The sequence below is a fragment of the Cyprinus carpio genome, chromosome A21 (assembly GCF_018340385.1).
Source record: "Cyprinus carpio isolate SPL01 chromosome A21, ASM1834038v1, whole genome shotgun sequence".
NCBI lineage: Eukaryota > Metazoa > Chordata > Actinopteri > Cypriniformes > Cyprinidae > Cyprinus > Cyprinus carpio.
This window is the reverse complement of record NC_056592.1, coordinates 19,161,533-19,186,024: the sequence shown is the minus strand read 5'-3', so window position 1 is coordinate 19,186,024 and position 24,492 is coordinate 19,161,533. Positions and strand designations below refer to the sequence as shown.

The 24,492-nt window shown below is 36.3% G+C and overlaps 2 protein-coding genes across 2 annotated transcripts in view; both read left to right on the top strand.

The window, feature by feature from the left end:
• The window catches only part of ubtd2 (ubiquitin domain containing 2), a 93,683-nt gene extending 84,737 nt beyond the window's left edge, over nt 1-8,946 (top strand). The window contains exon 3 of the mRNA XM_042711198.1: nt 7,678-8,946. Within this exon, the coding sequence (XP_042567132.1) occupies nt 7,678-8,093 (416 nt within the window). The 3' untranslated portion in view covers nt 8,094-8,946. The remainder of the gene's footprint in view (nt 1-7,677) is intronic.
• A 6,833-nt stretch (nt 8,947-15,779) lies between these two features.
• Nucleotides 15,780-24,149, top strand: il12bb (interleukin 12B, b). The gene is made up of 9 exons (XM_042711197.1): nt 15,780-15,864; nt 16,037-16,118; nt 18,222-18,488; nt 21,953-22,058; nt 22,177-22,349; nt 23,399-23,559; nt 23,652-23,770; nt 23,852-23,884; nt 23,996-24,149. The coding sequence occupies exons 2-8, from the start codon at nt 16,037-16,039 to the stop codon at nt 23,880-23,882; spliced, it is 939 nt and encodes a 312-aa protein (XP_042567131.1). The 5' UTR covers nt 15,780-15,864; the 3' UTR covers nt 23,883-23,884; nt 23,996-24,149.
• Nucleotides 24,150-24,492: the final 343 nt, after the last annotated feature.

Below are 24,492 nucleotides of genomic sequence, written 5' to 3'. Positions count from 1 at the left end.
GATACACAGAAATTAAAAGTAATAAATGGGCAAAATAAGCGAAAATTAAATTAAATAAAGGAGAAAATCTATAAATAAAACAATAGTGGCTAAGTGTATAACCAAAACAGGAAAAAAGAGGGGTAAAACGCAATAAAATAAGTACAGGTCTGAATAGAATATATTCAGATGGGTAATAAATAAATTAGGTAGAATAAGTTTAAACTTTCAAAGTTCAAGTCTTATTCGTACCTAAAACAATTAGGCCCAAAAGAGAATACTAGAAGTAATGATCATATGAAATGATCTAAGGGGAAAATTGGAATGATTCCAAATAAATTTAATGTTTCAACTAAATTTGGATTTGACACAATTAATAATTGTGAGTTAGTATTTCCCTTTCTAGTAAAATGCCAATAAATGGTATCGTGAGAAAAGAGAGAAATAAGAGAGAGAAAGAGACCAACAAGTGTTAGTTGAGGTGTTTAAAGGGTTAAATCACTTCAGCGTTGCCCAAACAAACACTATTCAACAACTGGATGTTAATGCTAACTGCTAACCTTTGAGGCTAGTGGCTTTAGCATAGACTTCAATGTAAATACAACTGTTTCGTTAGCTTAGCAACACCGTGGAGTTTGTTTACATTAGCGTCGATGCGCTGCGCGTGCGCAGTTCAAAGTTGCTCCGGAAGTAGGTTAAGACTTCCATGTCACGGTCGTAACTGTGGCAACCAAAACAAACTCTAGTAGACTAGCACATGAATCATTGCATTGCAAGTACAGTTAAGCATATTACATGAAATGTCGGCGCATTTCAACACTGTACATATAACAACACCGCATTTAGTTAGTTTTGCTATGTGGCGCTTAAACTCTCAGTTCGTATAGAGTTAACTTTAACTTAATTCAAATAGGAGCTTCTTGCTGTAGTTAAGGGAAAAGTGAGGGCGATCTCGGCGGATCTGGACACGGTTTCTCTGGACACAGACACAAACACAACAGGTTTTCTTCGCTGTTGGTACAAACTTAAAATTTACTTGATCAAGCTTTTAAAACACTCCCATCACACCCGGACACACGCAGTGTTAAGCGAGATTGCATTCACTTTGTGAACAGGGAAACATTATTCTCTAATATTAACCCAGGGAGTCGAATAGCATCTGATTCGGCAGTGGAACACGCACTGGCAATCAAACTATGAATAACGAGGCTTTGATAAATAGATTGAGGAACACGCTCAAAACTATTCTTTATTCACCGATTTATTTCCCTTTGAATTACTACAGTTTAGCTCTGTTCAGCTAACAGTGACTGAGATTCCCTGCCGGGAGTATAGCTTTTGAGAGGCACTGGAACACGCAGTGAAATCAATTTAGCTATAAACAAGGCATTACAAAAATGAGGAACACGCTCAATTTCTACCTTATTGCACGATTTCAGATGTTAACTTTAAGTTCACTTACTGCCGTTTAACAATGAAGAGGTGGACTTGAGTTACAGCCTCCTCTGCGTTCATTCTATTCAAGCGGTCGCGCGCTGCTTACGTCACGGGTCACACACGTCTCGACTCAGCTTCTCATCTTTCATCCGCAGCAAAAGAAAAGATTAAATAACTTGGTTTATGCTCACAATTTAGATTAAACTAACATCAAAAATCTAAACCAAAAATACTGTAAGGTAAACAGGTCAATTTAGCTCAAAGGGAATCATTTAAGATTTTAAAGGGAATTTGAACAGAATCACTGTTTCACGGCTGATCACTGAAACGGCCAGCGATTCACTGAACGAGCCGTTTAACATCAAATCTGCGCTGGATATTAATATCCAAAGTATAGTGAAAACACTATTAATTAGCACAGTAACAAGATCGGCAGTTTAAGACATTAACTTGTGAGCACAAAAACACAAGATACTTCTCTTTTCAATATAAATAAGGCTTTATTAGATAAATCTAAGACATATAAACTAATCTAACACATAAGCACACGCACTCACACATTCACACAAGTTGCAGGAGGATAGAACGTTAGGAAAGAGTGAGTTTAAGAGAATGAAAATGTGAAATCCCAAGTTTACAGCAATACGTGAAATTGCATAGACATGAACAACCATTTAATCACTTAATTAACCCTCGCACTGAGTTCCTCAATGAGGTTAAAATTATATTAGATAACACCAGTACAGATGTGAGTCTGGAGGTTACTTGCGTTGCCTGTTTAACGGGGTTCCCTTTGTTGTCGCTGAAAAGGGGGTTTCCCGAAGTTGCTGATTGGCTGGAAGTTCAGTAGTCGTTGAAGTGACGTCTTGGGAAGTCCGTGGTTGGGCATAGGCTGAAGATGCGGAGTTGTGGGCTGGCTGAAGTTGAACGGGCACTCGAGGTCAGACTCGGAGACACGGCGTTACAAAACTTAACTCAGAACACGAAACTCTCAAACGGAAAAGAAAAGAAGTAAAGTTTGACGAGACTAGGTGGTGTTTCTTCTCATCGTGGCTAAGTAGCAGCAGGGCATGCAGGCCGAAGCACGCTGGAACCGCGCGCTCAAAGAACGCTAAAAGTGATGACAAAGCATGACTAAAAGCAGGCTAAAAGCCAGCATGACTGATAGCAAAAGCTAAACGCAAGCTCAAAGCTAAAAGCATGATTTGATGGTGTCCTGAGTATTTAAACTGGCCTTTTGGCCACACCTCAAATGTTGTCTTGACCAATTAGATATTGTCTTTCCTCGGTGTGTTGCATTGTTTGTCCCACCCATTCATAAATCATATGTTATCTTATCAAGCACGAGGTCCGAATTTTCCCGCTCTTGCAGGGTATAATTTGGACATGATTCCTATAACAAGAATATGATACATTTGATAAATAACTGATGGTCAGAAACGTTTTTTTCAAGCAAGAAGATTCGAACACACACATACTAAACATGAATATGATCCCTTAAGCTATTCAAGAGTTATTTAAAAAGACATACACAATAAGTGATTAGAAACATTATAATCAAATGTGTGGATTACATGTATGATATGGAGTTGAGCAATGGACTGATATCCATTTAGAAGTCTTTTTTGAGTTCATTTTGGTGCATATATGCATTGGAAGGCATTCTCTGTGCCATTCTGGGGAGAAAGGATAGGTCCTGTGAAGACCAGAGGGGTTAACAGGTCTCCTTAGGAATTTCAGTCTGGTTTTGCTAGGTGGGGGGGAAGTCAATCCAACGATCTTGTTTACTCTCATGGCTTTACATGTGAGGGTCAGACTGTCCATCTCTTCGATTACTTGCCCCAAATTAGACAATCTCTTCTTCGAATTGAAATTGTCAAAAATTGTTCTAATGGTGTTAATGTTGAAAGCTGTTCTCTGAAAGAGTTGGTTGGTTATCAGACTGTGGTGCTAGGAGTTGATTTACAACATCCTGCCTTTCTGTGGAATTCGGCTCATGTTTCAACCAGGCTCCCGATCGAATCTTTAATTTGTCTGGTTCACGCTACACTTTCATGTTTCGATCCTTCCACACCACAGACCATTTCTGCGGTTTGCGTTCAAAGGATGGGCATATCAGTACAAGGTCCTGCCCTTCGGGCTGTCCCTGTCTCCCCGTGTCTTCACAAAAGTTGCCGAGGCGGCTCTTGTTCCCCTCAGAGAGCAGGGTGTTCGCATCCTCAACTATCTAGATGATTGGCTTATACTAGCAAAGTCTTGGGATCAGTTGTGCGAGCACAGGGACCTCCGGATCTCTTTTCTCAGTATGGAGTTGGATTCGGTCAGACAGACAGCACGCCTCACAGAGAAACGTGCGCGGTCGGTGCTAGCCTGCTTGAATACGTTCAAGGGCAGGACAGCAGTCCCACTGAAACTTTTTCAGAGGCTCCTGGGGCATATGGCGGCCACACCGGCACTTACACCGCTCGGCCTGTTACATATGAGACTGCTCCAGCACTGGCTTTATGGGCGAGTCCCGAGGTGGGCGTGAAAGCATGGCACTCACCGGGTCCAAATTACACTGGCCTGTCACCAAACCCTCACCCCGTGGTCAGATCTTGCGTTCCTTCAGGCAGCAGTGCCCCTAGAGCTGATCTCCAGACATGCTGTGGTTTACACAGATGCCTCCACCACAATGAGCATGCAGTCTCAGGGGTTTGGATGGGCCCGCAGCTGCATTGGCACATCAATTGCCTAGAGTTGTTAGCAGTGCGCCTTGCCTTGAACCATCTAAAAGGGCGTTTACGAGGCAAGCATGTGCTGGTCCAAATGGACAACACAGTGACTATTGCGTACATCAACCGACAAGGTGGTCTGCGCTCCCGTCGCATGTCGCAACTCGCCCACCACCTCCTCAAAATCCAGGTTGCTGCCATTGCCTTGTACCATGACCCTGTAAATGGGAAGTCTTTAGGTAAGCATGACCTTGTCGTCAGGTTCCTTAGAGAGACCCAGCCCTGGCTTTGCTCTGTCCTGTCTGAGAATTAAGATGCTACGTAGACCGGACACAAAGCTTCAGGACCTCAGACCAGCTCTTTGTATGTTACGGAGCGGAGGTCGGCAGAAGGGCAATGCCATCTCTAAGCAGAGGATGGCCCACTGGATTGTGGATGCCATCACCCTGGCTTTTCAGGCACAGGGTGTGCCCTGCCCATTCAGGTTGTGAGCTCACTCAACTAGAAGTGTTGCATCCTCCTGGGCGCTGGCTCGTGGCACATCGCTGACAGATATTTGTAGAGCCGCAGGCTGGGCGTCCCCTAACACGTTCGCTAGATTCTATAGCCTTCATGTAGAGCCGGTATCCTCCTGTGTTCTCGCCTCAAACGGGTAGTGGCACCGAGAGGTAAGTGTCGGCTTGCTTAAACTGCTCCAGAGTGTCCGTACTGTAGACCCTGTTGAGATCCTTCAACACCCCCGGCAGCCGGACGTGGCAGAACGTCCAGCGCCAGGCCTGCACGATAAATCTGTGAGAATCATGGAAGGCTGGATTCCATATTGAGACCTAAGCGGTATTCGTATGTGTATAGTCCATGGTATAGCCTTAGAGCCCGTGTTTCCCCTGCCGACTTCTGCCTTTCCAAGAGGGTTACAATCACCTCCAATTTCTCCATACACACCTATACAGATGCTATATCTGTATTTGCTTCCGAAAACTCCTTTGGGAAGGATGGGGCTTCTGCAGCGTCCCTGTTCCAAGCGGAACGGGTACGTTTTTCCCAGTGTTATCCAATCTCACCCAGTGAGGAAGTGCTTTGACAGTGGTGAGTGAAACGACTTGTTCCGAGCCCCGGCCTACACCAAATAGGGGCACAGCTGACTTGCACAGGGCACTGGAAGAGGTAGCACCTATGGCGCCTTAGTAGGGATCCCAGTTCGTCGGTCACCAACGTGACATCGAGAGTGACCGTCTGAAATTTTTTTTCATATTTCAATATGTTACCTTTTGACAATTTTTAAATTGGCCGTAGATCTTAATACTTATTTGTATTGAGACATGTTGTTGGTTTAGATGCAGTGATAAGTTTATTTAGATCTTTCTGTCCTATAGTTGTAAAGCACTGCAGGGGCAATAATTGGGGCTAAATTATAAGATGCTGTCTTTAAGCATGTGTCGTTTTCTGAGTAACAGAGATTATCTCTATAAATTGTTTTAACACCACCGCTATGACCAGTCAAATGGGGCTTGTGCTTACAACAGGAGCCTGGAGACTCATTTAGACCAATATATTATTTCATTTACAATAAATTTAATCGCAATCAGGTTTTTTTCTAGGTTCTAAACTAAAGTTTGAGTTGCATTATTGACAAAGTATTTTCCTGTTTGACAATGTAAAGCTGCTTTTACACAATCAGTATTGTATAAAGCACCATACAAATAAAGGTGACTTGACTTATTCTCTGAAATTCTTCCCCCTCTTGTGAGCTGTTAACACCTGCAACAGCGGCGTAGCGTCTGGGTATACATGTGCATATGGGGGCCCTCCGAGGGGGACCATTTAATTAAAACGAGGGAACGAATTCTTAATTTGTGACTGATTTATGAAAATAATAAAACAATGTTGGCAAAGTTATATTGTTGGCGTCTCTGAATTAAACGTTATCTTAAGATTGTTATGACTATTCATAGGCTGTTTTATTGACGATTTTTGAAACGCTTTATCTGGAAAGCATCTGCTGTGTACAAACATCTGATAGACTTTTTAAGATGTCAGTTTTACATACATTCTAAATCATAAACATTTTAAAGACATCTAAACATATATTTGACATCTAATAGTAAACGTCAAATAGATGTATTGCAGATGAGCAAACACTCTTAAATACAACCTTCAGATTAAAATACATACTTCAAATAAACGAATCCTTCATGCACTTTGCACCTCAGCATAATGAATAGACTTGAAAGCTTTAAATATTATTTCCAAGCATTTATATATTTGTATATATTTAATTAATAAAACAGCTTGTGAATAGTCATGTAATGTTATTTACTTTCAGAAAAGACAACAATTAAGCCTACATTAACCTATAATGTTTGGGGGATGGGGGGTGTACAAATGTTTTTGCATATGGTCCCGGGGCTGACTTGCTATGCCACTGATCTGCAACCAGACAATCTGAATGAAGCTCCAATTTGGGAACAAATCATTCAGACTCTTTTTGTTGAATGGATCAACAGATTCTTTGACAAGATCTGAGCACTACTTCTGTCATGAACTTTGATGAAAGCGTTTGGCTTAAGAGGAAAGAGGAGGATATAGTGCATGGTTTGTACAAACTACATCCTTTTTGATGTTTTTGTGTTTTGGGAAAAAAAGTTGCAAAAGTTTTGAACAACCTTTAATGGTGAGTTAATGATGGTTTCATCAAATATTCTTTGATCTGCTGAGCAGTAAAGAATTTCACCAGAAATTATCAGAAATATTTACTGAAATCCTTGTATTACTGATACAAATAAAACCTACTTAAAAACAAAACTTACTTGTGTCATCATGATAGTATGAATATTAAATTTTTTTTTCTGAATTCCATGGAGATGTGGCTCATTATGATTAAAATGACTTACTTCCTCCTTGGAAGAGGCCAGTGATGTAATCTTATTGTTCCTGTGGTGTGAACCCTGTCCCATTGTCATTGATTCATTGCTCCAACTTCCTCTTTGGTTAAAAAGTAGACAGATCCACAATGAGTCTCTATGTCATAGTCAGCATGCTCATCATATGATTTGTTTCTGTATTTATTTTATTAAGTAGGATTTCAAAACAGCCTTAGAAGCTAACACTATGCATGCTTAAGTAAAAAATGGAAAGTTAAGGATGACTTTTCTTTTTTTTTTTCTACAGAAGCACTCAAGTTTGTCTTAACTCCGTAACTTTGTGCAAAACCTAATGATCCATTTTATTCACCAATTTGAGAATGATTAAAAGAGCATCTTGTGCTTCAATATAAGCAAAGAAATCTGATCTTTAAACAAAGGAGTTCCCTCAATGTCATAAAATTGATGTGTTTGACCAATATATATATATATATATATATATATATATATATATATATATATATATATATATAAATTTTGCATCAAAATGTTTGATTTCATTATATATTAGACATATATAGATGCTATATTACAATATCATGGTCCACTGTATCAAAACATTAGATAAGTCTTAAAGTCAGAGACCGAAAATGTGGCTTAAATGCTTCTTTTTGTGTCATCTCCAGGTGCTTTGACTGAATGCTATGATGAGCTGGGGAATCGCTACCAGCTGCCCATCTACTGCCTCTCCCCTCCTGTTAACATGATCGAGGAAAAGAGCGAGTCGGAGACCATTGATGTCCCAGAAGCTCCAGCTAGCGAGGGCCAGGAGTGCCAGTTGCGTCTGCGTCTCTCCACAGGACGAGATCTACGCCTGGCCGTCCGAACCAGCGACAATGTCCAGCAGATGAAGCATCATCTGCAAATCCAGGAAGGTGTACTGGCCACCAGCCAGCGCTGGTTCTTCTCAGGCCGACCACTCGCTGACAAGATGAAGCTGGAAGAACTGAAGATCTCCAGAGACTATGTTGTCCAGGTGATCGTCAGCCAGCCTCCCACAACCCCATCACTGCCGCAGAACCCCACTCCAGTGGAAAACTAATGCCTCATTGGGGATATTAACCACCACACCAAGTGCATATGTGAGAGGATATCGATGTGCATGGGCTGCAAAATTATTCAGAAGAAGATTTCTCTATTTTTGGATTGGCCATTAGATTCTAGAGTGAACCTCTAGAGGCTTTCCTTTCAAACACTCACTGCCTTGACTTATAGCTTTTCTAAGGGAGTTGAGACTCAGATTTTCTGTTTAAAAGCCTCAGGTCTAAAAAAACGGAGCCCTGAATTGATCAAGAGAGATCCAAAAAGTATGGTTTTTGCATGGAAAACTTAATAATTTGTATTTTTTTAAGATTTTGGATTTATAAGCTTCTTCATTCTTTTCTCTTTGTCTTGTGACGAGATCATGTGTCTGCAAGGCAGACCAGAAGTGTGGACCTACCTGTGTCTGTAAGAACTTGAACTCTGAAACAGAGACACTTGGGGCCAAAAGGACATTTTAAACTGCTATTGGCTTCTAGCAACAGGAGAATCACTTGTACTGTTTTCTTATTTTTTTTTTCTTCTCATTTTTATCAGAAACTCTGTAACCAAAAATATATAAAGATTTTTAAAATGATCTGTTACATGTCACAAAAACAATGTCAGTCTTGGTTTCCTCGATTGTCAAGCATCTTTAATCCCTGTTTTTTATTTGTTTTATTTTGTTTTTCAGATAACCTTTCAATTACATAAATTCTCTAAACAGTATTCGTTAAACTCTTTCATTTCAAAAGTTTATTAGTCATGTAGAAAAGTAGATCAGCTGTTTGACATTTGCCTCATTTTTAATAATGTTCTTTTTGTGGAGGTGGTGGTTGTCACATTTTGGAGATAAATTTCAATCCAGAGAGATATTCAAATTGATTTCCTCCAACAAACAAGTTTAATTTTCTCACTCCCTGTCAGACTGTCTGCAGAAAAGTGTGAAATTGGAATAGGCCAAGCGTTCAGATTCCTTGTAATTCAAAATGTTTTAAGATCTGATCTTAAAGATGCTTTAAAGATGTATTCAGCTCTGTGAGGTTGCCATGGTACTACACTTTGCATCACACATCCTGAGGATATATAAGGGTGAGAAGGGGGTAATCATGTAATAATTCTGTGCATATGTGTGAATGGGGAAGCTATGACCAAGTGATATAATGAGAAGACATGAAGATGTCAACTCTGAATCAAGTTGAATGAGGACATTCTCAGAGTGTATGCTATATACATGTTTTTATTTTATGTTTTCCTTTATGTTGAGAGGGATAGTTGGGCAGGAAATGACAAAAAGCAGTGATAATATATAGATGGACAGAAACTGACAGGAACCATACTCAATTTAGCAGCAGAGCTCAATATGCCGTAGTATGCGTTAACTGCTATTCTGCAACTCTTAAGTGTTTTTAAATGGATTCAGGGCTTTGTCCTACTGAAAAGAATTGAGAGTTGAAAAGAGGGGGGAAAACAAAATATCTAATATCAAAACAAGTTTTATTTATTTTTAAGGAAATGTGGTAAATATTTAAATGAAGATTTAATTAAAATTTGTGTTTTGTGTGTGCACACTTAATTTAATGAAATACAGCAAATATTTTAAGCGAAAATCATTTTAATATATTTATTCATAATTAAAGTATTTATATTTAATACATGCCACTTGGTTTGATATTTATATTAATGAATTATTGGTTATAATACAAAATATCCACATCACTTTTTGTGCAGAAGTCTGTTCTATGTACAACGGCTTTATTTGACCCCACTTACAAGTGTCATCATGGTTGAAGCCTATAGGGTTAACCATGTTTAATGAGACAATTGACTTGTGTTTTTCCATGTGTGACCACCTGTGTGAGCCTCAGCTCTAACTCACAAGTTAAATATATGCTTTATTCAGCCTATTAAATTAGTCTTCTATGTTATGATGAGGAAGTCACAGTTCACTGATCTTATGATATCTTCTGATCATGGTTGTATCTTTCTATTAAGTCTTGCTGGACGTCATTGCTGCCTTTGATACTATCAACAACAACAACATTCTTTTGGAAAGGCTCAAAAATTATGTTGGCATTAGTAGAATAGCATTTCAATTGCAATTCAAAATATACTTTTCTGACCATTATCAAATTTGACACCCAGTCCTATATTTCATCCAATGCCAGATGAAGCACAACAAACAAAAAAAACCTAACTCAATTATAACAAAACAATCACAACAAAATTAAAACCAAAAAACTAAAAAAAAAAAAAAAAGAAAAAGTTTTAATTAATGGACCAAAAAACCTCCACAGTAAACAAGAATACTGCTAAATACTGCTCTTGATAAATTAAGAATTTATTAAGAGTTAAGCAGTTTGAAAAGCTATTTCAAAGCCACATTTATAGCATTTGTAAAATTGCATTTTTCATTAACATATGCTCTCAGTTTAAAATGCAGAAATGTTAATTGATGTATTTTTGACCTCAAGGCTAGACTATTGTAATGCATTACTGGGTAGTTGCCCTGCAAGCTTAATAAACAAACTCCAGCTGGTGCAAAATGCAGCAGCAACAATTCTCAATATAACTAAAAATCATATTAGCCTATATATGATCATATTATCATATTATGATCATGTGATCACATTAACCCGGTTCTGTCAACACTGCACTGGCTCCCTATTAAAAATTTTATACATTTTTATAATTATGCTAATTACTTATAAAGTCCTGAATGGTTTAGCTCCTAAGTACTTGAGCAAGCTCATATCGCATTATTGATTTCACATCTAGTCAAGTCAAGTCACCTTTATTTATATAGCGCTTTTAACAATACAGATTGTGGCAAAGCAACTGTACAGTATTAATTAGGAAAATAGTGTGTCAGTAATGCAAAATGACAATAGTAAACACTCAATTTTCAGTTAAAGGCAGTTCATCATTGAATTCAGTGATGTAATCATCCAGCTCAGCTCAGTTCAGTTTAAATAATATCTGTCCAATCAAGTCAACCATATCGCTGTAAATGAAGTGTCCCCAACTAAGCAAGTCAGAGGTGACAGCGGCAAGGAACCAAAACTCCATCAGTAACAGAATGGAGAAAAAACCTTGGGAGAAACCAGGCTCAGTCGGTGGGCCAGTTCTCCTCTGGCCAGGTGAAACCAGTAGTTCAATTCCAGGCTGCAGCAAAGTCACATTGTGCAGAGGACTCAACTGGTTCCTGTAGTCTTGTCCCAGTGGCCATCTAGGAGACAAGGTCTTCACTAGGGATCTGGCTCTGGGGCTCATCTAGTTGTCCTGGTCCCTAGTGAAGACCTTGTCTCCTAGATGGCCACTGGGACAAGACTACAGGAACCAGTTGAGTCCTCTGCACAATGTGACTTTGCTGCAGCCTGGAATTGAACTACTGGTTTCACCTGGCCAGAGGAGAACTGGCCCACCGACTGAGCCTGGTTTCTCCCAAGGTTTTTTCTCCATTCTGTCACTGATGGAGTTTTGGTTCCTTGCCGCTGTCACCTCTGACTTGCTTAGTTGGGGACACTTCATTTACAGCGATATGGTTGACTTGATTGGACAGATATTATTTAAACTGAACTGAGCTGAGCTGGATGATTACATCACTGAATTCAATGATGAACTGCCTTTAACTGAAAATTGAGTGTTTACTATTGTCATTTTGCATTACTGACACACTATTTTCCTAATTAATACTGTACAGTTGCTTTGCCACAATCTGTATTGTTAAAAGCGCTATATAAATAAAGGTGACTTGACTTGACTAGATGTGAAATCAATAATGCGATATGAGCTTGCTCAAGTACTTAGGAGCTAAACCATTCAGGACTTTTATAAGTATTAGCATAATTATAAAAATGTATATAAAATTTTTAATATTGAGCCAGTGCAGTGTTGACAGAACCGGGTTAATGTGATCACATGATCATAATATGATAATATGATCATATATAGGCTAATATGATTTTTAGTTATATTGAGAATTGTTGCTGCTGCATTTTGCACCAGCTGGAGTTTGTTTATTAAGCTCGGGTGACTGCAGTAACCATCTGATCTGGATTCAGACTGGATCTGTTGGCTATGGTGACCTCGGAATAAGAAAGAAACAGACTAATATTAGCGTAGATGCCATTCTTCTAACGATGTAGCAAGTACATTGGGTGTTATGGGAAGTGTTCCCGGTTCCGGTTGTCCTAATTAATGCAGCCTTAAAATATTTTAATGGATTTGAATATTAGAAATGTGTTGGTGTGTTGTGTGTAAGCCAGGCTAAAGAGATGGGTCTTTAATCTAGATTTAAACTGACAGGGTGTGTCTTCCTCCCGAACAATGTTAGGTAGGTTATTCCAGAGTTTGGGCACTAAATAGGAAAAGGATGTGCCGCCCACAGTTGATTTTGATATATTAGGTATTATCGAGTTTTGAGAACACAGCGGACGTGGAGGACTATAATGCAATAAGAGCTTGTTTAAATACTGAGGTGCAAAACCATTCAGGGCTTTCTAAGTAATAAGCAAGATTTTAAAATTAGTACAATGTTTAATAGGGAGCCAGTGCAGTGTTGACAGAACCAGGCTAATATGGTCATACTTTCTGGTTCTAGTAAGAACTCTAGCTGCTGCATTTTGGACCAGCTGGAGTTTGTTTATTAAGCATGCAGAACAACCACCCAATAAAGCCTTACAATAATCTAACCTTGAGGTCATGAACGCATGAATTAACATTTCTGCATTTGACATTGATATATTTTTGAGCTGGAAAAATGCAGTTTTACAAATGCTAGAAATGTGGCTTTCAAAAGAAAGATTGCTATCAAATAGTACACCTGGGTTCCTAACTGATAAAGAAGAACTGACAGAGCAGCCATCAAGTGTTAGACGGTGTTCTAGGTTATTACATGCAGAGTTTTTAGGTCCTATAATCAACACTTCTATTTTTTTTTCATAATTTAGCAGTAAGAAATTACTTGTTATCTATTAAACTGACTATGCATTCCTTTAGTTTTTAAAATTGGTATGTTTCGCCGGGCTATGAAGAAATACCATCTTCATGACCATGAGCTCAGCATCATCAGCATAACAGTGAAAGCTAACACCATGTTTCCTGGTAATATCTCCCAAGGGTAACATGTAAAGCGTGAAAAGTAATCGCCCTAGTACTGAGCCTTGAGGTACTCCATACTGCACTTCGGTATGTGATCGATATGATACCTCTTCATTCACTGCTACGAATTGATGTTGATACAACATTTTCTAGTCTATTCAAAAGAATGTTGTGGTCAATATTGTTGAATGCAGCGCTAAGATCCAGTAGCACTAATAGAGAGATACAATCACTATCCGATGATAAGAGCAGGTCATTTGTAACTCTTATGAGAGCAGTCTCAGTACTATGATTCGGTCTAAATCCTGACTAGAAATCCTCACAGATACCATTTTTCTCTAAGCAGGAATATAATTGTGAGGAAACTACCTTTTCTATTATCTTGGACAGAAAAAGGAGATTTGAGATCAGTCTGTTATTAACTAGTAATTAACCAAGATGTGTTTTTTATTTTATTTTATTATTTTTTTTTTTTTTGATGAGAGGCTTAATAATAGCCAGTTGAAGGTTTTGGGGACATATCCCAATGACAATGACAAATTAATAATAGTCAGAAGAGGATCTATGACTCCTGGAAGCACCACTTTTAGGAGCTTAGATGGAATAGGGTCTAACATACATGTTGGTTTAGATGATTTAACAAGTTTATACAGTTCTTCCTCTTGTATAGTAGTTCCTTGTTCCTATAGCACACTGATGAGATACTGTAGCTGACGGCTGCATGGTTACAATTTTATCTCTAATAGTATTAATCTTGGAAGTAAAGTAGTTCATAAAGTCATTACTGCTGTGCTGTTGGGAAATGTCAACACCTGTTGATGCTTTATTTTTCATTAATTTTGAATAATTGAATAAATACCTGTGGTTATGTTTGTTTTCTTCTAAAAGAGACGGAAAGTAATCAGATCTATCAGTTTGTAATGCTATTCTGTAGGATAGGGTTCTTTCCCACCAAGCAATACGAAATACCTCTAGTTTTGTTTTTCTCCAAATGCGCTCCATTTTCTGGGCCGCTCTCTTTAGTGTGTGAGTGGCTCATTATACCACGGTGTAAGGCTGTTCTCCTTAATCTTCCTTAAGCATAAAGGAGCAACCGTGTCTAAAATGCTAGAAAAGAGAGAGTCCAGAGTTTCTGTTACTGTACATCATCAAGTTGTTCTGAGGTATTGGATATGCTGAGGAATTGAGATAAATCAGGAAGATTACTTACAAAGCAGTCTTTTGTGGTAGAAGTCATGGTTCTACCATATTTGTAACAAGGAGTAGTACAGTTTTAGCTATATGAAGTTTGCACAAAACTAGAAAATGATCTGAGATATCATCGCTTGGCTGCATAATTTCAACACCATCAACATCAATTCCATGTGACAGTATTAAATCTACAGTATGATTTTGACAATGAGTAGGCCCTGACACTTGTTGTCTAACCCCTACAGAGATCAGAATGTTTATGAATGCTGATCCCAATGCATCTTTTTCATTATCAACATGGATATTAAAGTCACCAACAATTAAAACTTTATCTGCAGCTAGAACTAACTCGGATAAAAAATCTATGAATTCTTTAATAAAGTCTGTATGGTGCCCTGGTGGCCTGTATATAGAAGCCAATACAAATACAAGTGTTTCACGTGTTTGGAGTCCTAAAAGACACTTAATTTTCAGTAATTTATCGATATAACACAGTGACTGACTGACTTGAACATTGACTTGAATGACTTGAAGGATCTGAATGGGTAGTTGTTAGAGTAACTGTGATTACTCTGCAAAATTTGTGAGTTTGTGGTAATCTTCATGCTCACATTAAGCGGTTTACCCTTTAAGTTTATTTACCACCATGACTATTCCACTATAACTATTTTAAATCTAGTTAGTCCTATTTAATCATGTCATAAAAATACACATGGGTTTTGTGGCTTTAGTTTAATAGTGGCTTTGTCATGTTATGCATTTTCATTGTCGTATATTCATGGTATTGAGTATCTTGGAATTCCCGTTAATTCTGTTGGTTTGGTTTGTGGTTAAACACTATGATGATAAAGGTGTGCACTTTCTCTTGTGTTCAGCAATTTTTCCCTAGAATGTGTAACTCATACCAGGACAGTGATTGTGGCATAATGTACAAGTGCCACTACCACCTAAATATTTGAATTTAAAATAATGCTTTTCTAATTTAACACACTTCAAAATATAATTCATTCCTGTTATGCAAAGCTACATTTTTCTACAATTTTTTTCTTTATTTTTGATCAAATAAATGAAACCTAGATGAGAAACTTTCGATCTGCAATATATGGGGATTTGTGACTGAAAACAAAATTGCAAAAACAACAAACAAAAAAAGTAACATAACCACATTCAAAACATGAATCACAAAAAAAAAGAAAGAAAGAAAAAAAGAAACTACCAATATGTATTTCACTCAGAGAAAATGATTTAATTGTAAGGGATGACCTGTACATTCTCATGCGCAATTGCTCTTGTTAAAGCCCCTTACACAGCTCATGGAAATCCCAAATGAAAACTGGCTACACATTTGTTTCCATGTCCCTTTGTTTAGAACTTGATACTTCTGCTTGCTGGAAATTCACACTTCTGTATTACATACATATATAAATGTTGCTCAGGTTCAATACTACTTCAGTGAAAGGGAAGAGGAGAGAGTCACCACAACTCATTAAGTTATTAAGGTAAGATTCAAGAGAAAGTGTCTATCATAATGAAGTAGTATATATATTTGAAATATATATAATATTTAAAATGAATGTTTATTAAATATTTCTACATAGTAATACTATAATTTGTTTAATTTACTTTTATTTAATAACAGTTGTTAATATCACCATTTTTACTTTACTTTAGATGAACAAGATTGTCTTTGTTATTCTTCAAGCTGTCCTTCAGTTGGCAGGCAGCACTTCACTGAGGTTCATAAAGCCAAATGGTGACTATTGCTTAAATCCCATTTATTGGTATCTGTAACTGGTTTTTAAACAATGCTATATACTATTTTTAATGTTTTTTGAAAGAAGTATATCTCTATATATATATATCTAATATATATATAATATATATATATATATATATACAGTACAGACCAAAGTTTTGGAAAACATGACTATTTTTTAATGTTTTTTGAAAGAAGTTTTTCTGCTCATCAAGCCTGCATTTATTTGATCAAAAATACAGAAAAAATGTAATATTGTGATATATTATTACAATTTAAAATAATTGTTTTTAAATGTATTATACTTTAAATTATCATTTATTTCTGTGATGCAAAACTGAATATTTAGGATCATTATCACATGATCCTTTAGAAATCATTCTAATATGATGATTCATTATCAAAGTTGGAAACAGTTCTGCTGCTTAATATTTTTTCAGAACATTTAGGATACTTTGATGAATAAAAAGTAAAAAAAAAAAAAAAAAAAAAAAAAAAAAAGAAGAAGCAGCTATATTTTTAAAATACAAATATTTTGTAATAACAATATACACTACTGGTCAGTAATTTGGGGTCAGTTATTTTTTTTTTCTTTCTTTCTTTTAAATAAAATCGATACTTTTATTCAGCAAGGATGTGTTAAATTGATAAAAAGTCATAGTAAAGAAAATATATTATTAGAATATATATTATTAGATTTATTTTTTTATTTTGAATAAATGCAGTTCTTTTTAACCTTTTATTCATCAAATATATTAGACAGCAGGACTGTTTCCAACACCAATAAATCAGAATATTAGAATGATTTCTAAATGATCATGTGATAGACTGGATGTTACATGTGACACTGAAGGCTGGAATAATGATGCTGAAAATCCAGCTTTGCATCACATGAATAAATTATTTTTTTAAAGTATATTCAAATAGAAAATTATTATTTTAAGTTGTAATAATATTTCACAATATTACTGTTTTTTCTGTATTTTTGATCAAATAAATGCAGGCTTGATGAGCAGAAGAAACTTCTTTCAAAAACATTAAAAATAGTAATGTTTCCAAACTTTTGGTCTGTACTGTATATGTATATATATATATATATATATGCAGTAAACTGACAGTAAAGACAATATACTTTATAAGATAGCTATTACTCCAATCTTCAAGGTTTCATGATCCTTCAGAATCATAGTAATATCAATGATTTGTTGCTTAAGAAACATTTAAGTGTTGAAATAAAGTTGTGTAGCTTAACATTTTTGTGGAAACCATGTGTGTGATAAGGGTCCCAAACAGTAACAAGAAAAATCACTCTAGTATAAAATCAGAAACAAAGTTTATTTCAAAAGTATGTGTGTAAAATGTGTTAATAAATAAATAGATAGTGTTTAAAAGCAACACAGTAATAAAAACAATAAAAACAGTCTAAAACTGTTGACCATTCTAAAAACAGCACCAAATCTCCTCTACAACAACTGAGGATGGAGTTTACTTCGTAAACTATTTTCTTTATACTCTCAAACACAATCTGTTCACTATCTTCCAGACACGGCATACAATATCCTCATGACATCTTAAATGCATGTTTTCCCATTTTGCCATTATTAAAATCAACTCTTGCCTCACTACATCAATAAATACATAAAAACATAATTGAAAACAAGAGTTAAAACAAATCAATGAATAGAATAAAAAGAATGGATAAAATGAAGACATTTGCACTTAATATTTCCATAACTAGCTCAAATTAGCATACCCCTTCCAGTTTACGCTTCCTTTGAAGGCCATTCCCACTTGGCTAAACCAGGAAATAAAACAGCAAACTCCACATATTATAAAATAAATGCACAGGATTTATTCCTGTGTATTTCACAGGACATTTTTTTTTTCTTTCAGGATTCTATCATGAACAGAAAGTTTAAAATAACAGCAATTATTTTAAATATAAATATTTTGTTTATATGTCTTTACTGTCACTTTTGAGAAATTTAATCCATCCTAGGTGAATAAAAATTAATGACTTGTTGCAGAAAACATTATTTATTTACTTACTGTGCTATCAAATCAAGTGGTGAGTCTCATAAATAAGCTTTACTGTTATAGTTGTGGCTTTGGAGGTATCAGATCTGTCCAGCTTTGAGGTATCGCTGCATTGTGGAGAGCAATATAAAGGAGAGCAAATTTGCTGGGAGAAGGATGGGGAAAGCATCTCTGAGACAGGAAACCACATCACTGTCATGATAGATGGGCTGCGTGGGGGAAACTTCACATGTCACAGACCAAACAGAGATCTTCTGAATTACACACTACTACTGGTCCATCCAGTTGAGTTTCCTAAAGGAGGAGTTCTTATACAATCTAGTGACACAGGTAAGTGTGATTGTCACACTTACACTAGAATTCATGTTAGAATGTAGCCTACTAATCATGTAAACTTTTTTTTGGTCCCAAAGTATAGTACAACAGTATTTGTTGACTATTGATAGAGAAACATAATTGTACAAAATTGAGTACAATTTTTTTACCTTTTTTTGGGGCAGTCGTGGTCTAATGGTAAGAGTGTCAGATTTGTAACCTGAAGGTTGCGGGTTCGAGTCTCAGGTCCGGAAGGATTTGTCGCTGGGGTGAGTGAATGTACAGTCTTCCACCCTCAATATCACGACTGAGGTGAGACCCTTGAGCAAACCACCGAACCCCCAACTGCTCCATGGGTGCCACAGCAGTATAGCTGCCAACTGCTCCGGGTGTGTGTTTATAGTGTGTGTGTGTTCACTACTGTGTGCACTTGAATGGGTTAAATGCCAAGCACAAATTCTGAGTATGGGTCACCATACTTGGCCACACGTCACGTCACTTCATATAAAGGCATTTTTACTGCAGATCATTTTACTTAATCGAAATTCAAAATAAAATAAATCTTTAACTAAACATCAAGTACTAAAATATAGGCCCATTTAAAAAATATATATATATGTAAATTTAAGTGACAGGGATTCTTATTAGCTATGCACTGGCCAATTAACATTTTTACTGGCCACAGTTTTGTTGTTGGGAAATTACATTTAAAACTAGAATGTACATTTCCTGAAGAAAATGTGAGTGGTGCTTGCAGTGGCAAAACGCGGCGCTCGGTTGCTAACGTGTTTCTAGGTGGTTGTTAGAGCGGTTGCTAGGGTACCCACGGTGGTTGCTAGGATGTTGCTATGTGGTTGCTAGGTTAGTTGGGGTGGTTGCTAGGGTCCCCAGTATGTTTGCTAGGGCCATTGCTAGGGTACCCAGGATGGTTGCTAGGGTGTTGCTATGTGGTTGCTAGGTTACTTGGTGAAAGATATTAATTTGATCTTTTTCTATGGAAGTCTATGAAGCTTGTTACTAAGGTGTTCTATATGGTTGCTAGGGCGTGGCTTGATAGATTCACAATTATCCTGAGAGTCTGATTGGTTGGCTGAGTAAAATGAACCCACCCCCATGTCTCTATGATACTGTGATGCAGATTTATGTTCAATACAAAATCACTATTTAATTTCCCATAGTAGGAAAAACACGCTGTTTCATGGGTGATCCCTCACCATAATATGTCTATGGGGCAACTTTGGGGGGCTCTGGCGCCCCAGGGGTACAACTTATACCACACTGCGGGGTATGTTCTCGCACAGCCTGATAGCCTCTTCAAATGTGGTGATTGACATGTTTCTGCGAATTTCTCGCTACGAGCTACGATCCGTCAAAGTTGGCCGCAATGCACTGTCTATGAGATTTTTCGCCCGATTTTTCGCCCGGTGTGCGAACATCGTACGCCCGATTGCTTATAAAAGTCATAGCACACCATTCCCGAATAGGCCGCACGATTTCACGTCTCTTTTGCGGGTCTGTGACAAAAACTGCGGGACTAGTTATGCGCCGAAATTTGTACGGATCTAGAAGAAGAAGAAGAAGAAGAAGAAGTATGTGAGATAGTAATATTAAAGTAATTATTAAAGCTGAATATGGCGTGCTAAAATTTACCCTAGCTAGATTCACTTCTCCATGGGGATTTATTGGTTGCTGTGTCATGTGATGTCTGTCACTAGCATGCAAGCTCAAGGCATTTCGCATTTCCGGGTTTTCAGAAGCGAAAGTCATCAGAATTGGGTAACCTATAGTCTCAGCCTCAGACGTCACACCCACGGACCATTGGCTGTACGTCTGATGCATGCAGCACACAAAAGTGGAAACACTTCAGGAGTTTTGAAGTCGTCATCGGATTGGTTAAATTATACAGGATTTCCAGAAGACGTGTGTGTTGAGTTCTTTATAGTGCTGTCAAATGATTAATCACGATTAATCACATCCAAAATAAAAGTTTTTGGTTACATAATATATGCGTGTATGCTGTGTATATTTATTATGTATATATAATTACAAACACATGCATGTATACATTTAAGAAAAATATGTTATGTTTATATATTGAATATATTTATATATAATATAAAATATAAGAATATAAATATATAAATGTATATACATGTAAATATTTTCAAAATATATACTGTATGTGTGTGTGTATTTATATATACATAATAAATATACACAGTACACATACATACAGTATGTAAACAAAAACTTTTATTTTGGATGCGATTAATCACGATTAATCATTTGACAGCACTAGTTCTTTAACGTTCCGCCTGGAAACAAAGATGCGTGGCACCATACCCCCTCACAAAAGAAGAAAGCAGTCGTGATTACAACTGTGACGACGAGCGCTTATCAGGATAAAAGTAAACGCTGGATTCTTTAAAGTATGTTAAATATTTTAAGTTTGTGGCATATAATCTTTATAATACATCCAAAAGTTTTACACACCGGTCTGTAATTGTAGTGACATTTCCACGCCCCAAAACTCCTTAGTTTATTTTTACATTTAAGACAAATGTACTTAACGTTTCCATTTTGGAAAATTTTACAGTTCCATCAATGAAAATTGTTCCAAAAGAAGCCATTTCTCAGAGTAAGAATAATTGTAGTTAATGAATCACAGAGTCACTCATAAAGAGTTTCATTTATTAAGGCAAAACCTTTTTTTTTTTTCATGCTTTTTTGTCTGAGATTTTTAGCTATTTTGCTTGAATAACGTCTTCTAGTGGAAAGAAAACATCCAAGTTTATTTAATTACACTATGTATTTGCATTTGTAGAACCTCTTTAGCATACAAAATTTTCCAAACTTTAAAGTTTTATCCTTATATATTCTGAAGTTTTTTACTGAGGGGTTTGTTAATATATTATTGCCTAACTTATATAACTTTTTTTCTGACTGTTAGCAGGATTTTCTGATTTATCCAATGATAAAAAGAGATATGTAAAAATATTTAATTTGTTAACATAATGAAACAAGGATTTTGAAGCTAACTTTATACAATGTTCATATTTATGTTCTGGAAATTGTAAGTGCATGTAAGTTAATATTTAATTAGCTAATGCATCATTTGTATATTTAAACATAATGTTTGTATCTAAAGATCTTAATAAACTGTGATTAAGTAGCTGGGGAAGTATGGTGATATTTATTAAGATATTTTTATTTCACCAGTTTATTTCACCATCAGTGTTGTCTTGCTTAATTATAAATCGATCTGCGAATGAGCCAATGATTCAGAGATTCACTCATTACTCAAGTCACTTGTCGCAAACTCTCCACCTAAGCCTACTGTTTTTGTTATTGCTACTGTAATTCATTAAATTTTCATATGTTTTGTGTAATATAAATATGAATGTAAAGTATTAGCTATCAGTTTTTCTCATTGTGGCTACTAATCTTAAATGAAACTGCTTAACTTTTTCTCTGCCTAGAATTCATTTCTTGCACCGCAAGAAACTATGATGGACAATTTCATTGTTCTTGGAAATGGCATCAGAATCGGAATCAAAGAGCTGTGGTATATTCCACAGCAATCCGGTAATAATTAATGATTATTTTTATTCTGGATTAATTAAGTATAGGCCTAAGCAATCGATTTAATTAGGCTTATGTTAAAACAGTAAATTAATGCTGAACTGGCCTTGTTTTTATACAGAAACTCTAGTCTCATCAACTGCACTCTGGACTCTGATATATCTGGGCTGACTTGTATTGACCAGGATTACTGTCCTTACTCCGAGGAATCTAGGAGCATCAACCTCACGCTGTTTGTCAGAAATCTGTATAGGCTGGAGGAGCACCACAGGACTTTCCTCATCCGAGACATTGGTAAGAGCTTTGTGTGCCCCCAGGTGGTCGCTACATGCAGTGCACATCCCTGCATAACAACCCCTGCATTAGCCTGTGTGTAAATTCCCTAGTAAAAAAGAAATAGGCATATACTTTTAAAAAAGTACTTATTACAGAAATAATATATATTAAAAGAATATAAGTGTGAACTGAATGTAATGTTTTCAGAGAGTTGCATGTTATTTACAATTAACTTAAATGTATTTAAAATTTAAAGTTGAGTAGACTTTAAGTGCATTTTTATTTATAATTTCATAATTCAAATTAAATATGGTTAAAGTGTACCGCTGAATGTACTGACGAGCAATTATGGTAAACTAAAATATACTTAAATGCCATTTCTGTTGAAACTTGTATGTCATATATTTAAATGTATTGTAATTACACATTCGTAATGATGAAGTTTCAATTTAGTACATTTAAAATATACTTCAAATATAACTTAAAATGTAAAATTAAATAACACACTACAGTTAGGCCTAAATTAGTACTTTACATGTGCTTTAGTATGTTAGTTAACACATCAAAATAAGTGCTTAAAATGTACAAGTTTATTTTGACATTACTGCAGTCACTTCTTTCCCACAAGGGTATGAACAAGTTGTTTATGAAAAAAATTAACAGAAATGACAAATAAGTTTGTTAGTAATAGTTAAATGATACTAGACCACTGGTTCTCAACTACTTTGACTCGAAAGCCCCCCATTTCCTCAAAAATATTCAAAAGCCCACTAGCCCCATAGTTTTATTTTCAAAGCTTATTTCAGTATTTAGACATTCCTAACTAAAATAACTAATAGGTCAATGTCTAAATAAATATCTAAAATAATTATAATTAAAATGAAAATAAGTACATTTCAGAATTTCAGATGTTTTAATTGAATAGTTCACTCAAAATTAAATCAATCAATCAATCAATTTCAGCCTCAGGCCATCAATTTTAAATCATCTTGAGGCCCCCTCGTCGGTCCCAGACCCACTGTACTAGACTGTTGATTTCTTTTAAAATTGTTATTTCAATTCCTCAGTTAAGCCAGATAAAGTTAGTATCACCAAGATCCAAGACGATGTATTTGAGTGGCAGCCCCCTGAAACGTGGAGTTTCCCCTGCAGTTTCTTTCCCCTCTCCTATGAAGTGAAAGTGGTTCCCAACAATCATAGCTGTGACTACAAAGGAAGTCGTGTCGAAGTAAGGCAACATTTTTAATGCCTTATATTTTATGTTCTGTTGTTGTTGTTTACTAACATCAAAATATTAAAGATGTTAATTTCTCAAAACAGAAAAATGAAACCAACGAAACACATTACAATGTGAAATTCAAAAAACCATATACTTTCTGCATCCGAGCGCAGGACCCGCTAACTAAAAATATTTGGGGTGACTGGACTCACTTTCATCAGTAAGTACAGTTTAACCTGCATTATTATAATATATTTTATGAAAATATTCCGCTTCACATTCAACATCTATTGTGTAACAGGAGAAAACACCGGCACACCTCAGAAAAATAAAGGTAAGTACTGATTTGTGTTTTAATAACCATATTGGTCATTTTTAGTAAGATGTTCTATCATCTTGATGCTATTATTCTAACAATTGTCTATTCTTTGTTTTATAAATGCAGGTCTAAAGAGAATACACCCGTCTGCTTGACAATCTGCTTTCTATTCCTGACAATTATTCATATTTATACATTTTGTATTATTAAAATGTGCCATGGTGAAATTTGTGCAATAATTTTCCAGATCATTAAAAATATATTGGATGGCCTTTGAAAATTCTGCATTTTCTTTGAAAAAAATGTAAATAAAATTAAATAAATATGAATAATCTAGGGAGGGTGCGGGGGCTAATGTAATGCTGTAGTCCAGGGGCCTCTGGTTATTTTAAGGCGCCCCTGATTATATGTGTATTTTGCTGTAATCCATTTGCAGTTTCTCTCTGCAGACGAGGATGTAGGATGTTAGTAGAAAGAGGAAAAATTTGTCATCCATTTACTTAAGTAAAAGCAATTACGTTTATTAAGGCTAAGAATAGACAGTGGCTTTAATGTTGTGAGAAGTATCCTCAGCTGACCAGAGCTGGTCACATAATTTCTTAGTAGTTGGATGGTTAAGCTCC